A 14189-nucleotide genomic window follows, 5' to 3' on the forward strand; every position below is an offset into this window, starting at 1 on the left:
GATTTGGAATGCTCTGTTATAAGGGTGCAGGGAGACATTAGGTAGGGTCATATGTAAATTCACTTATTTTATGTAGAAAGTTAAAAAAAGGTACCAGCTTATACATACACTATGATTACTAATATGAAAAATATACATAAAAGTGGCAGAAAATGCAACAGAATAGTATAGTGTTTATCTCTGGGTTATGGGTGATTCCTATTTTCTTCTCTATACTTTGCTCAAAGTTTCCCTAATGGATGGGCATTCCTTTTATAGTCAAAAAAATACAATCAGAAAAACATAAATACTAATAAAAAACCAAGCATGCAATTACACTAACTGCTACTGGAGATCACTTAGGGTAGTTAAAATCATCATTATCTCTTTCTTTTCCAATTCCAGAGCTTTCAAGTTTACCTTAACAAACAGGTATTAATTTTAGAAGGAAAAACAACCCCACAAGGACAGTTGCCTATACTAAATTCATTCTCTCCCTTTTCTTTTGTAATGAAACCCTGAATTTGGTTGGGGGGAATGTCAATGTACCCTGCAAAACTCTGCATCTTCCAGCCTTCTTTGCAGATGGGGGTAGACATTTGGTTAACTTCTAGCCAATGAAATATAAGTAGAAGTGGTTGAGTGGGCCTCTCAGCTGACTTGACTGGTATCAGCCCATTTGCCCTTCCCCTCTTATTCCTCTCTCTCCCTGCCTGGAACTCAGATGGAAGGTTTGGCACTGCAGTGGCCATCTTGCAATGAGAAGACAACTTCAGAGATAGAAATCATGAAGTAAAGCTGATGGGGCAGAAATAAATGTACCTGGGTCCTTGGGGGTATCTTAGAGCCACTGTACAAGGTTGAACCATCTCCCTCCCAACTTCAAGCTGCAGGAGAGATAACAAAGTCCCCATCATGTTTCAGCCACTGTGTTTTGTGTCTTTGTTAGTCATAGATGAGCACAATTTCTAACTAATGCATCCACTTAAAAAAATTACTTTTAATTCCTAATCACTGGAACCATGTGAAAACAAGGTTTTAGGGGGAAGGCAATTGAAATTCACTTAGGATGGAAATAAAAGGCAATGTTCTACTAAAAATTAAGGATTGTCTCCGAGGCTCCAATAAATCTAATCTGTTTCACATTGTCAATGTTCCACGCTTGGCAGTAAGTTCATTATTTTTACATTTGGGGACAATAAGTTTGTTAATACATCCCAGGAACTAGGAAATCAATGCATTACCATATGCCTACACTGAGACCATTTGTCACGGTTTATGCTCCTTCCAAAGCGTGCAAAAGAGACCTTGACTTGAAGAAGCACCAACGTGGGGATAGTTAGTTGAAATGTCAGATGAAAGACATGTTAGAAAATGGTGTGTGTGCATGCCTCCTGTGAAAGAAAAGGACTTAGCCCTCCGTTAAGCCTCGCTTTGCAGCTCCCTGATCAATAACAATGCCACAACCAAAGGCAGGTTTTCGGGAAAAATCCTCCTGTCTATAGTTTCTTCATTCTAAAAGGTCAGGAGAGAGGAAAGTTCAGGAAAAAGGAGAGATATGGGGTCAAAAATGCCAGAGCTGGAAGGACCTTGGATGGTTGTTAATTAACTTCATTGCTTTCTTTCTCTAGATGAGCAAGTGGGGCCTAAAACCTCCCAGGAAGTTAGTGACTGGGTTAGAATTGGAACCTGGGGCAGCAGCAGAGTCTAATAGCACAGAGGGACGTGGCAGGACCAGGTCCAGGAGGACTTGCAACCATTTTCCTGGTGGTTCAGTAGAGGCAAAAAAGGAAAAAGAGGGAAAAGCAAAGAGGGAAAGAGGAAGTTGGAGGATTTTGGTGGCGCTGGGGCCAGAACGGGTAGAGAGGTGGAAGGACTCTTTTCTATTGCTCTGGTTTCCCAGCCTCCTCTCCACTGTGCCTGTGAGGGAGGGGGGCAGCCCTGGCATCATCTCGGCTGCTTCATTCATTACAAGACTATGTGCTGCACGTTCCTAGTCTTCCAAGCTTGGGGATGTCAGAGCAGCCCAGCCACCTCCCCCCTGTGTCTGGGGCACTTTGTTTCCACAGGATAGTAATTCCTATTCTACAGTTGAAGTAAAAAAAGTCTTCCTTTCTCTAACAGGATGAAGATTTCCTGATGTGTTCAGTCCTTTACTGGGTGCTGCGGGGACTGAAACAGGCATACAGGACACTCACTCTTTTGTTGGCTTTTCTTGACTTAAGATCCAGCCAGGAAAGAGAATTCAAAGTAAATGAATAGGATTTACAAAGGAGAAGAACTTATCTTTGCATATTTAAAAAAATCATCAAGGAATTTTGCCAAAACGTCCTTAACAGTACAGAGATCTAGTCCAAACTTGAAAATTACTGCTCATTATTAAAAAAATATATTTCCTAGATCAAGTTCTTAGACAAGGTTCCCATCCCCACTCATCCAGAGCAAAACTTAGGGTTAGGCTGGGGGAGATTGGAGGTAGATTATTGCCGTTATACACAGACAAAATCAGGAGGCAAGGTGGTGGAATGGCGTGGAGCAGTGGTCTCCAAGGTGAGGTGTACAGGAAGATCCGTAAAGTACATAAAATGTATAAGTATATGCATATGTGTATATATATCTACAAATCTAGACTTATTTAAATATATATTATTTAAATATTCATAAATGTATACTTATATAAATACACACACACAGGTGAGTACTAAAGTTTTCTTTAGGGAAAGGAATGCAGGCTCAGAGGTGCTTGGAAGCCGCTGGTCTGGAGAATAGGTTTTAGAGTCTTAGCTACCAAAAATTCATAAGATTGGGAAAAAGACAGTACCTCTTAGGGTTGTAGTGGATAGACAGACAATACATGAAAAGTGCTCAGGAATTTTTCCTGCTACTTGGCAAGCTCTGTGAGGACAGAACTTGCATCTGTTGTGTGCTTAACGTATCTCCTGGACCTGGCATGAGGCCTGTACAAAGTAGGTCAAATATTTGTCAAATAGATGAGTGATCAATAGCTATGTGCAATTGCTTCCATGTTAGCTGTCACCACACCTGTATCAGCGCTGCCTCAGCAACAACACTGGAGTACACAGAAGTGACAGTGGCATTAGGATTGAGATTACCTTTAATTCACCCCGTATTTGAAAACAGGTAAATCATTCACAAACTTAGATAACTTATTTTTAGTAACAAATGACTTGCAGACATCTCACAACTGATGGTGATTCGTCAATAGGCTATGAGTGTGATCACCAACCTTATGACTGTGATCTAATCTGATTGGATTCTTTCATGAGACATGTTTATACAAATCACCCGATAAACAGTGATTTCTAAAAAAAAATAAAACCCAGAAGGGGCAAATGAGAGAAAATGAATGTAGAGTATAAGAGGCAGAAGAGATTTAGGTTAAATTTAGGGAGACTTTCTTGTCGCCATTTAAGAAACCAATCGTTTCCTTATCTGGATCTTCTGATTTTCCTCCTGAGTATCTGTCTAATAACTGTTACGTTGAAATTTTTCTCCAAAATTCTATCACAAGTTTTTCTCCCTCACCTAATGGCAAGCAACTTGTCACTGATAAATTTCCATGGTAAGAATGTCCTTATCAGTTCTGACAAACAGTTCAGATTCCAAATTCCACTGCCACGTTTCTTCTGCATGCTTGTTGGCCAATTTTTTTTTTTTTTGCGATACACGGGCCTCTCACTGTTGTGGCCTCTCCCATTGCGAAGCACAGGCTCCGGACGCGCAGGCTCAGCGGCCATGGCTCACGGGCCCCAGCTGCTCCGTGGCATGTGGGAATCTTCCCGGACCAGGACATGAACCCATGTCCCCTCCATCGGCAGGTGGACTCCCAACCACTGCGCCACCAGGGAAGCCCCTTGTTGGCCAATTTTAAGCACACGCCACCCCAGCCCTTGGAGCAACAGGCTTTTCTCTCCCTTGGTCCCCTTCATCCTAATCAAGTCCTCATTCTTCTAGTATCTCCTAAGTCTTGAATGTCTTTCAACCTCAGATTGCAGCTGAGGCCACCAGGCTGTAGATATGCCAAACAGAGAACCAGCAGATCCCAGCATATGGCTGATGTTTAATTAAATAACAGTCAAGTACAGAGAAACTTCGAACAAAAAATAAGCATGTGCAGACAACTTCTCACTATCTTGGGAGGATGTGAAATAGCTGAGATCTTTCTTAATCTCAGTGTTACAAAACCCTTATCTGGAACACTGACAGCCCAAGTGTTCTTTTACTTTGTATATTTCAACCACTACCGTTCTCAGGGAAGATGAAGTAATGAGAAAAGGGCTATCCTTGGTACTCTTGAGCAACGCTGGACTGTGCCCTCTAGTTCTCAGGGGCTTTTGCCCTCATCAAGGGGTTTGTGTTATCGGTGCTTCCTGAAAGTAAAGGCAGTGAGAGGTAGATTGCAAAAGTGTACACTCAGCAGGCCCAATCGCTCTGCTACTCTGCATAGATTCTGGGCTGCCATGGAAATATAGGCAAACTCAGGGCTGAGTCAGGATCCCAGGGCTCTGCTAATCCTATTCTGTCCCCTAAAAGTTCAGACAAGACAATCTGAAACTCCCTTGTCTCTAAAATAAGAATAAATGTTCCTCCCCCTACAAATTTTCTGGCAGATTAAATGATGTGTCTGGCACTCACTAAAGTGGCTTCTGAAGTATCTATGGGATATCTGGAGGGACTTGGATTCTTTAAGCCTAGTTCTGAGGCTTTTTTTTTTTTTTTTTTTGACTTCAACCCAGTAGGTTTACACTTGGACTCTATAACATCTTTTCTTTGTGACTGGCCCCTTCCTCCTCTTTATAGAGCTTATTCCTCTCAATTATCCTTTACATTCTATTTAGGAAAACCACAAGCATAGTTTCTTCCTCAAGACATTTCTCCTGTATTCTACCCTCCTTAAAAACACAACAAATTGTTACTCTGCTTGTGCGTGTCTCTTTCCCAGGTAACTCTGATAAAGCTTAGCTTTCTAGCTTCTGCCCAAGGCCCCAACTCAGTATGGTGTCACATCCAAAAGAATCATGTCACTGACTCCAAAGGGCCTTAAAATGTTAAGCGTCCCATTATATGTAGTAAAATTATCTTTAGGCACTGTATGAGTTTGCTAATCCTATCCTAACAATTTACCACAAACTAAGTGGCTTAAACAACAGGAATTTATTGTCACACGGTTCTGGAGGTACAAAGTTTGAGATCAAGGTGTTGGCAGGGTCATGTTCCCTCCAAAGGCACTAGGGTAGGATCTGTTCCAGACCTCTCTCTTCCCTTCTGATAGTTCCTTGGCAAGTGGTAGAATAACTCTAGTCTTCACAGACATTCTCCTGTGTGTATGTCTGTGTCCAGATTCCCCTTTTTCATAAGGACACCAGTCATATTGGATTAGGGCTCCACCCTCCTCCACTATGACCTCACCTTAGCTAATTATACTGGTACTGATCCTATTTTGAAACAGGATCACATTCTGAAGTACTGGGGGTAAAGACTTCAACATATGTCTTCAACCCATCACAGATGCTTCCCCCTATTTCCCAATTCCTGCTGTGTGTGGCAGCTCTCCAACCTCATCTTCCTTCTCCTCAGTGGTCCCATAAATGAGCCTGAATCTGCAGGAGCAGTCTTTGCCGCTGAGTGGCAAGATGCCCTACATTACTTTCACCTTATCTGTTGGTATTATAATAATAGTGGCTTTCGTTGTGTTGAAATCATACCATATGCCAGATATTTTACATATATAATTCTAAACCTCATCGACAACGTTGTATTTAAGTTGGGCAAAAGGCTTAGGCAGTTAAGTGATGCATAAAAGGCTCAACAGCAGGTAGAGACAGAGGGTCTTGAGCTTGGCATTTCTGGCACCAAGCCCTGCCTTAGGCCATTCCATCTTGGTGTCTTCTGGAATATCAGAAGATAATGTTCTGGCCAAATTATCACAATTTATTTTTTCTTTGCTAGAAATCTGAAAAAACTGTTATATGATTTAACAGCTTTTTCTTGAGCAGTCTCCCAGGTATGCACTTCTAGCATGGGAGAGAGAAAAAGAGGAATAAACATGGGTTTGCTACTGCCCTTGAATGGCTGAGAAACATAGAGAGCAGAGGCGACATACCTACAACTGAGCTCAGATGCTGCCTCCTGCATGGACCTGCTGTGGACCTGCACAAGCTCTAGTGCATTCCTGAGCCTCCATTTTCTTATCTTTAAGCTACTTTTAATTGTGTCTGTCTCATAGGGGAGGGGGAGGGTGAAAAAAAGGCATCTGGCATGTAGAGATTCCTGACAAACCTACATTCTCTCCCTCCCTTCCCTGGCCTTGGAAGAGTTCTGTTTATGTCCTTCCCACAACTATCATCCAAATTAGGCCAAAATATTGCATTTGCTTTGATAAAAATTGTGCATGATGGGAGAATAATGAATTAAAAGAAGGTGGAATAAGGGAGTCCTAATCCCAAAAGGAAACAAAAATAATGCTGTAGTATTTGACTGTAAAAGGAGCTCCTTGGTTCTAGCTGGCACCCGCTTCACCAGGCTTTAAGACATTGGTTACAATTTCATAGCTGTGCAACTAATAATTCCATTGGGAATTAAAGCTTTATTTAAAAAATAAGAAATAAATCACAAAGTTTTAAACTACAAACAGGTAAGAGATAACGTTTACCTGAAAGAGGACTGGGGGACAAATAGGAAAAAGGGAATAACAGGATCTTTGTGTCAGTTTTGAAGCCAAAGGCTCTTGGGAAAATCACTCTTCTTTCTGGGCTAGTTTCCTTGTTGGTAAAATTCTTAAAGATACTTCTAGTTCTTATAAGATTCTAAGTGTACGTGCTATACAGAAAAGATTGTTTTAAAAGCTGAGAAGCTGGTTCCTGTTGGAGAACACAACTCCAGATGAACCACAAGCCAAAGGAACCGCAGGCTTGGAAAAGCTTAATGCCCTTTATTCCAACATCCACCCTAGAGCCTTTTTAGTTTCCTTCTTTCCTTCTTTTTTCTGACTTTATTTCTGTTCCCTTTTCTGTCGTTGTTGTTAGTTTAACTATTTGGTTTTTTGTTCTTCTCGTTCTCCTTCTTTCTCTTAGAATTTATTTTTCTTTTCTTCCATTTCTGTTAATTTTTCTTCTTCAATTGACCACAATATGGAATTGAAATATAATTGAAACTATTTGTTTATCTAAAAATTATCAATGAATGATTATATAATCTTAACTTTAAAATTAGATGAGATAAACATTTTCTATTTCTCTCTCTCAAAAAGCTATGATTACAATTATTATTGTTGTCAACACTTTTCTTGTGGTCCTTGGATTTTTTTCTTCACTGATATATTTTTTTCTCCACTAATTTATATGTATTCCCATGATGGGGAAGTAAATAAGGTTAGTCCAGATGAAGTTCACACTAGGCAAAGTGCAGGTTCTTAGAAGCTGCCTCTTAATTTACTCTATTTTCCCATTAATTTTATATTTTCACTATTAAGGTAAGGATGGCTCCTTGACCATAAAAGAAAAAAATTTCTCTGAAAGATTCTCAATATAATTTTCAAATCACATATGTAAGAGAAAATATGATTTTCTGATAAAATATAAAGAAAAATTTTTAAATATTAAAAATCTGAAAACAAAATTACTGGGATTTTGTTTGTTTTTGTTATACTACTCAACAATCCAATGTCAAAACAGTGCCCATTGCTGAAGCTGGCAGGGCAGGCTGGGCCAGTACCTCCTCTTCAAGTTTTCTATAAGCTAAAATGAAACTTAATTTCTCACTTTTTCTTCCAAGTTTTGGAAGCCATCAGACTGTCACAGTCAGTGAACGCTACAATTTCTGCTTCCAAGCTTTGTCTATATTATCTCTTCTGTCTAAAATGCCATCTCCTGTCCTACTTCCAAGCCCCCAACACATTTTTGTCCTTCTAGAAAATAGTTGCTTATCTTTCAAGACAAATCATCTCATCTTTGAAGCCTGAGTCTAAGATGAAATTGTTTATTCAACATTATGCAAATGTTTCTTGAGCCCCTTCTTAGTGCTAGGCACCCATGTCTCTGCAGACTCCTGCACTCCAGGTAGACTTCTAGCACAGAATCTGCAATGCTTTCTTGTCCTTCATCCTCTGAGTCATTCCTGACTCCTCCTCTTCCTGTTAGGCAGCAAAGACCGAAGAGAGGGTCATGACGCACTCATTTCTTTGTATTTCCAACAGGGCCTGATTAGAAGAAGGGGTTTAGTATATCACCAAGTGAACATGTAAGTTGCTCTGAGCTCAGAGCAGGGAGGATTAATAAAAAACATACATACACAATGGAGATACTAATTCAAAATTGTGAAAATAAATGAATGAGCAGAAAAACAAATTTATAGCTAGTAACAGCAAAGAAAGGGAACAGGAAGACAGCAAGTAGTGCTGGGGGGAGTGAAACACCAAACCATGGGACCTCAGTAACTTTGCATTGGACCAGGTCAGATTTGAGGACTGGAGATTAAATTTCTTGATGAGAAATATGAAAGGGAATAATATTAATATTCATCATAACAGCTAACCCTACGTGCCAAGTACTGTCTCAGGTGTTTTCAGTGAACTCACTAATTTAAATACTCCAAACAGCCTGGAGGTCCTCCCACTAGTCCTGAGGCACAAACAAATGGCTCTGGTCACACAGCCAGTAAGTGAAGGAGACAGGGTCTGAACCCAGGCTCCAAGCTTTGTCAGTAAACCACCATGCTCTACAGTTACTGTGTTCACCATATTGACTCACAGTGAGGAATGAATGTGAAGAGATGGTACCTATAGAAATAATAAAAATCTTAAGTCTGGAAAAGTTCAGTGGTTGCCTTGAAAAGAAAGGATTTGCTAAGTATAGGATAGATTTGAGCTAGTCTCATTCCTCACCACACACACACACACACACACACATACCATTGCACTCCCTTCTTTCAACCCTTTCTCAAATGTCAATCTCTCCTAGAAGTTGCAAGGAGAGCTTCATCAGGAATGTACTTGTAACCAGCTTCACTAAGCAATAGTATTGCTGAGATTTTACATCTGGAGACCTTGACCAAAGGTCGCCGTGAGCTTCTTACCTTAAACAGTTGCTTCACCCTCAAGGAGGATGACAAGAAAGCAGAAAGGAAGGCAGAGCTCCCACTTACATAGCCAAGCAGGACCTATGTGCCGAGAGAATTGTAGCCATGTGGGGAAAGTTTTGTCCAGAATGTCTAGTGCTCTCTCCCCAGTATCCTTCAGCCAGTCTCACACCATTGTGCTTTTCTTCCCTAGTGGAGCACGATTCCCAAAATGAAGGCCAGGGCCCCTTGCCCAGTGGGCCCGCGGAACACTTTGCTGCATTACCACCAGGTGGATGGAGGACTGAGCGTCCAGGGTGGCCTCAGGAGCATACTCCTTACTGGGGTCCTTGCCTCGGCAGTCATACAGCACGCAGGAGATGAGGAAAACCAGGAGCAAGATGACGTAGCTCGCAACTAGGATGATCAGGTTCAAGGTGACAGGGTCAATCTCCAGGTAAAATTCCATCGCATCCCTCACGGTTGGGAAGTGGGTCTAGAGAAAGGCAGTGGGGCCAGTTTGGTGGTTGCTGGAAGCAAACCCTGGCTCGATGGAATAGCTACATTGGCTCTGCAATAAAAATACATTAATCCTCACTGCTTCAGGAGACCTCACAGATTAAAGCTGCCTGGTTTAATAACTTAAGCTCTTCTGTTAATACTGCAGCCACCAAAGCACAGAAACTGTCTCATCAACTCACCTATACAGAGAGAGAAAGAGAAAAAGAGACATGGTTCATGTTACCAAAGTGTGGTATGTAAGCAGGAGGTCCATATAATTCAATGCCCAAACACGGAGTTTTGGTGAACAAGAGTAAGTGCTGTTAATAAGCACACTGTTAAACACTGGATTGTCCTGGAAAAATTGTGAAGTATGGTCACCCTTTATATAAGGGAAGTTTATTTATTTCATTTTATTTTTTAAATTAAATACAATATTTTATTAGTTTCAGGTGTACGACATAGTGATTGAATATTTTTATAGATTATACTCCATTTAAAGTTTTATAAAATATTTACTATATTCCCTGTGCTGTACAATATATCTGTGTATCTTATTCTTTTTATATATAATAGTTTGTACCTCTTAATACCCTACCTATGCCTTGCCCTCCCCCTCACTGGTAGAGTTTGTTTTCTGTATCTGTGAGTCTGTTTTTGTTTTGTTATATTTATTTGTTTGTTTTTTTTTTTTTTTTGGATTCCACATATAAGTGATAATATACAGTATTTGTTTTCCTCTGACTTATTTCACTAAGCATAATACTCTTCAGGTCCATCTGTGTTGTTGCAAATGACAAAATTTCAGTCTTTTTTATGGTCAATATGTAAATATGTGTATATACACCACATCTTCTTTATCCATTCATCTGTTGCTGGACACTTAGGTTGCTTCCATATCTTGGCTATTATAAATAATGCTGCTATGAACGTTGGGGTACATATATCTTTTCAAATTAGTGTTTTCATTTTCTTTGGATATATACACAGGAGTGGAATTTCTGGGTCATGTGGTAGTTCTATTTTTAGTTTTTTTGAAGAATCTCCATAGTCTTTTCCAATGGCTGCACCAGTTTACATCCCCACCAATGGTGCACAAGGGTTCACTTTTCTCCACATCCTTGCTAATGTTTATTTGTGGTCTTTTTGATGATAGCCATTCTGACCTGTATGAGATGCTGTCTCATTGTGGTTTTGATTTGTGGTTTCCCTGATGATTAGCAATGTTGAGCATCTTTTTGCGTGCCTGTTGGCCATCTGTATGTCTTCTTTGAAAAAATGTCTATTCAAGTCTTCTGCCCATTTTTTAATCAGGTGGTTTGTTTTTTTATATTGAGTTGCATGAGCTGTTTATATATTTTGGACATTAACTCTTTTTTTTTTTTTTTTTTTTTTTTTTTTTTTGCTGTATGCGGACCTCTCACTGTTGTGGCCTCTCCCGTTGCGGAGCACAGGCTCCGGACGCGCAGGCTCAGCGGCCATGGCTCACGGGCCCAGCCGCTCCGCGGCATGCGGGATCTTCCCAGACCGGGGCACGAACCCGCGTCCCCTGTATCGGCAGGTGGACTCTCAACCACTGCGCCACCAGGGAAGCCCTGGACATTACTTCTTTATCAGACATATCCTTTGCAAATATTTTTTCCCATTCAGTAGGTTGTCTTTTTGTTTTGCTGATGGTTTCCTTTATTATGCAAATCTTTTAATTAGGTCCCATTTGTTTATTTTTGCTTTTGTTTCCTTCTCTATCTAAGGGAGGTTTGGGGGTTTTATTTTTCTATTTTATTTATTTATTTATCTTTGACTGCGTTGGGTCTTCATTGCTGCACGTGGGCTTTCTCTACTTGTGGTGAGTGGGGGCTACTCTTCGTTGCGGTGCGCGGGCTTCTCATTGTGGTGGCTTCTCTTGCTGCGGAGCACCGGCTCTAGGCGCGTGGGCTTCAATAGTTGCAGCACGTGGGCTCAGTAGTTGTGGCTCACGGGCTCTAGAGCGCAGGCTCAGGCTTAGTTGCTCTGTGGCATGTGGGATCTTCCTGGATCAGGGCACGAACCCGTGTCCCCTGCATTGGCAGGCAGATTCTTAACGACTGCACCACCGGGCAAGCCCTCTAAGGGAGATTTTAATGCCAAGTATCCATCTTTGGAGTGATTTGGGCTTTGGGAATGGATGTGTTTCTTTAATAAGAGGAACACGCACAGCGCCTGACATTTTCACCCTTTCTGCCTTTGTTGGTTTTTTTCATTCATTAATTCAAAAATACTTCTTGAGCACCTCCTGTGTTCTAGGTACTGTGCCAAACAATAAAAAGATAGAAGCATTTAGTCTAGCAGGGGAGACAGACATTAAACAAATAATAGCACAAGTAGGAATAAATTTATAAAGACAAGGAGAGGGTGATAGGAGAGTGTGTCCCAAGGTGGGTCAGAGAAAGCTTCCATGAGAAAGAGATGTTTAACCTATGACCTGAATGATAGGCAAAATTTAGCCGGGTTAGGACAGGAGGGGAAGACTTTTCAAGCCACAGAGAAGGGCATTTGTGAGAGGTCTGAGCAGAAAGAAGCCTGGAAAACTAGAGGAATTGAAACAAGGGCAGTGGACTGTAGTATAGAGAAAGAATGGGGAGCATAACATGAGAGCGGTGGGCAGGAGTCAAATTGCAAAAGGATGTGCTAACCCTGCTCAGGGCTTTAGAGTTGATGCTGGATGTATGGGCGCCACTGGATCAGTTAATGCCGGGGTAGGGACAAGACAGATTGCACTTTAAAGAGATCACCTTGGCTGCTGTGTGGATGCAGGAAAATAAGCAAATTGAAAAGAAGATCAGATAAAAATACAGCTATCCCTTGATTTATAATCATCTTCCTGCCTCAGTGGTAGTCTGTCCCAATAGTCCTGTAGAGGGCCAACCTCACGGGCATGGGATCTGGGCAGTTGCACAGGGCCACTTGCTCAGAAGGGCCACACACTTAGTTTAATGTCCTGCCGTCTCCATCTTCAATTTTTTAATAATTTTAAATTTTGTACTGGGCTTACAAATTATGCATCTGCCCTTGGTCTCAGGGTCTCATGTGTGTGCGTGTGTGTGTGTGTGTATATATATATATATATATATATATGTTATTTATTTATATTTTGGCTGCACCACACAGCATGCAGGATCTTAGTTCCCTGACCAGGGATCGAACCCATGCCCCCTGCAGTGGAAGTACGGAGTCTTAACCACTGGACCACTGGGGAAGTCCTTCACGTATACGTTTTTGACCAGACAGGGCCATTTCTCCAAGAGCTAATGGGATTCTTTTGATACTCCTGGTTAAAGGTCAAAGGTCCCAGAGGTCTGCTAGTTTCTTGTGGCTGTTAAGCTTTAATGGCCTAGCTTCCCGTCTAGTCCTTGATGCCTTCCCTGGGAACATGAGGGTTCAGGGTTGCTGTAAAAGGCATTCTTATTGATGTGGAGACCTTTTTCAAATAAAATATTCCATGAATCTGTGGTTCTGGACTAAGCTGTGGAATTATATTTAGAAAGATGAATGGTTCTCAAACACCATAGGTGTAGAGCCAGGCTCGTTGGAATCAACTGGGCTTCTTAGGAATACAGATTCCCGGATCAACGCCAGATCTATTGAATTAGAATCTTTGGGGCTGGAGTCTGCAGCTCTGCATCAGTAACAGTCTTCATGGATAATTTTGATATGCAGCCAGGATGGGGAATCATGGCCACAGATGTGTGAAAGAAGGGTGTGTAGAAAATGGGTCACCAGAGCAGTGGTGTCACTAAGAGATGTCATAGGAGGCATTCAACACAGACGTCACACCAGTCCAACAGGCTCAGATAGTTCATTTTGTCAAGAGAAAGTCCTTTTCCTGGTTGCAATTCACATTTACCAAGCTGATAGGAGACTGATGTTTAAAACAGAATACCGATTTATTGTTACAGTGAAACGTACACCTGTCACAAATGTTGGAAGGTCTTATGCTGGAATGACCACAGCTTTTTCTCCCTGGAGGCAGATCTAAAGACAAAGTCCATTTATAATAGAAAGTTTCTTCATGAGCACCGAATCTCAGCAAGTGGAGTTGCCGGGTGCTTCTGTAAGTCACATCAGTGCTCCCAGATTACAGCAAGGCTTTAAAAGGCAGCAGTACGTACCAGGTGGTTATTACCCTCTGCAGAGAGTGTTTTTGTCTTTGTATCTACCAGTGCCCAAAGGTCATTTCAAATCCAGCCTTGTGGAGGTTTTGCTTCCTTCCAATGTGTTAGGTGAAATGCTGGCTACCTGGTTTGTTAAATTAACCCTGGGGGTGGCTGCCTTGTTCGTACTGCAGCTCAACGTTTCCAAAGCACCTTGCCTTCATTCCTGATCTTTAAAGAACTTTCCTCTTGTGCCATCTAGTGGCCAAAGCAGAGACTGCTAACTAAAGAAAAAAACTGACAAAGGCAAGCTGGGAGGGCGCTTTGTAATCAGCAGCAGAGGGTGACAGAGGTAATAATAAGAAGCTACAGTGCAAAACAACCCCTTGACATAGTCCGGACATAGTCTTTCCTTCACTAATTTACAAACATGTATTGTGCACTTACCATGTGGCAGCCTACTCGGTGCTAAATGTGATGTGATAAATGCTGAAGCTACGCTGA

The 14189-nt window shown here is 41.4% G+C and overlaps 1 protein-coding gene across 1 annotated transcript; it reads right to left on the reverse strand.

Moving 5' to 3' along the window:
• Positions 1–9241: 9241 nt before the first annotated feature.
• SMIM36 (small integral membrane protein 36) lies at positions 9242–9523 on the reverse strand. Its single transcript, XM_073797375.1, has one exon. The coding sequence runs from the start codon at positions 9521–9523 to the stop codon at positions 9242–9244; it is 282 nt and encodes a 93-aa protein (XP_073653476.1).
• Between the last annotated feature and the right edge of the window lie 4666 nt (positions 9524–14189).

The sequence above is a fragment of the Tursiops truncatus genome, chromosome 20 (assembly GCF_011762595.2).
Source record: "Tursiops truncatus isolate mTurTru1 chromosome 20, mTurTru1.mat.Y, whole genome shotgun sequence".
NCBI lineage: Eukaryota > Metazoa > Chordata > Mammalia > Artiodactyla > Delphinidae > Tursiops > Tursiops truncatus.